Source organism: Eimeria mitis, genomic scaffold (genome assembly GCF_000499745.2).
Source record: "Eimeria mitis Houghton genomic scaffold, Emh_scaff2608, whole genome shotgun sequence".
NCBI lineage: Eukaryota > Apicomplexa > Conoidasida > Eucoccidiorida > Eimeriidae > Eimeria > Eimeria mitis.
The window spans coordinates 2,016-2,334 of NW_013570948.1; the positions used below are offsets into that span (position 1 = coordinate 2,016).

General features: G+C 53.0%; 1 protein-coding gene across 1 annotated transcript in view; it reads left to right on the forward strand.

The window, feature by feature from the left end:
• Positions 1–319, forward strand: part of EMH_0056210 (uncharacterized protein) — a gene marked incomplete at both ends in the record, with an annotated part of 4,075 nt that overhangs the window by 181 nt on the left and 3,575 nt on the right. The window contains one exon of the mRNA XM_013497333.1: positions 155–256. Within this exon, the coding sequence (XP_013352787.1) occupies positions 155–256 (102 nt within the window). The remainder of the gene's footprint in view (positions 1–154; positions 257–319) is intronic.

The following is a 319-nucleotide window of genomic DNA, read 5'->3' on the forward strand; positions in this document are numbered from 1 at the left end:
GGGGGGAGAGGGTTTAGTAGGGTTTAGGGTTTAGGGGGGAGAGGGGAAAGGGGAGAGGGGAAAGGGGATGGGGAGAGAGAGAGAACGGGGAGGGTTTAGGGTTTAGGGTTTAGGGTTTAGGGTTTAGGGTTTGTGGTGTGTATGTACACCGCAGATACATTGGGGAGAGCGAGAAGAACGTGCGGGATGTCTTCGCTAAGGCCCGTGCTGCTCAGCCTTGTGTTCTCTTCTTTGACGAAATAGATGCTCTTGTAGGGTTTAGGGTTTAGTAGGGTTTAGGGTTTAGGGTTTAGGGTTTTAGGGGTTTAGGGGGGGGGGG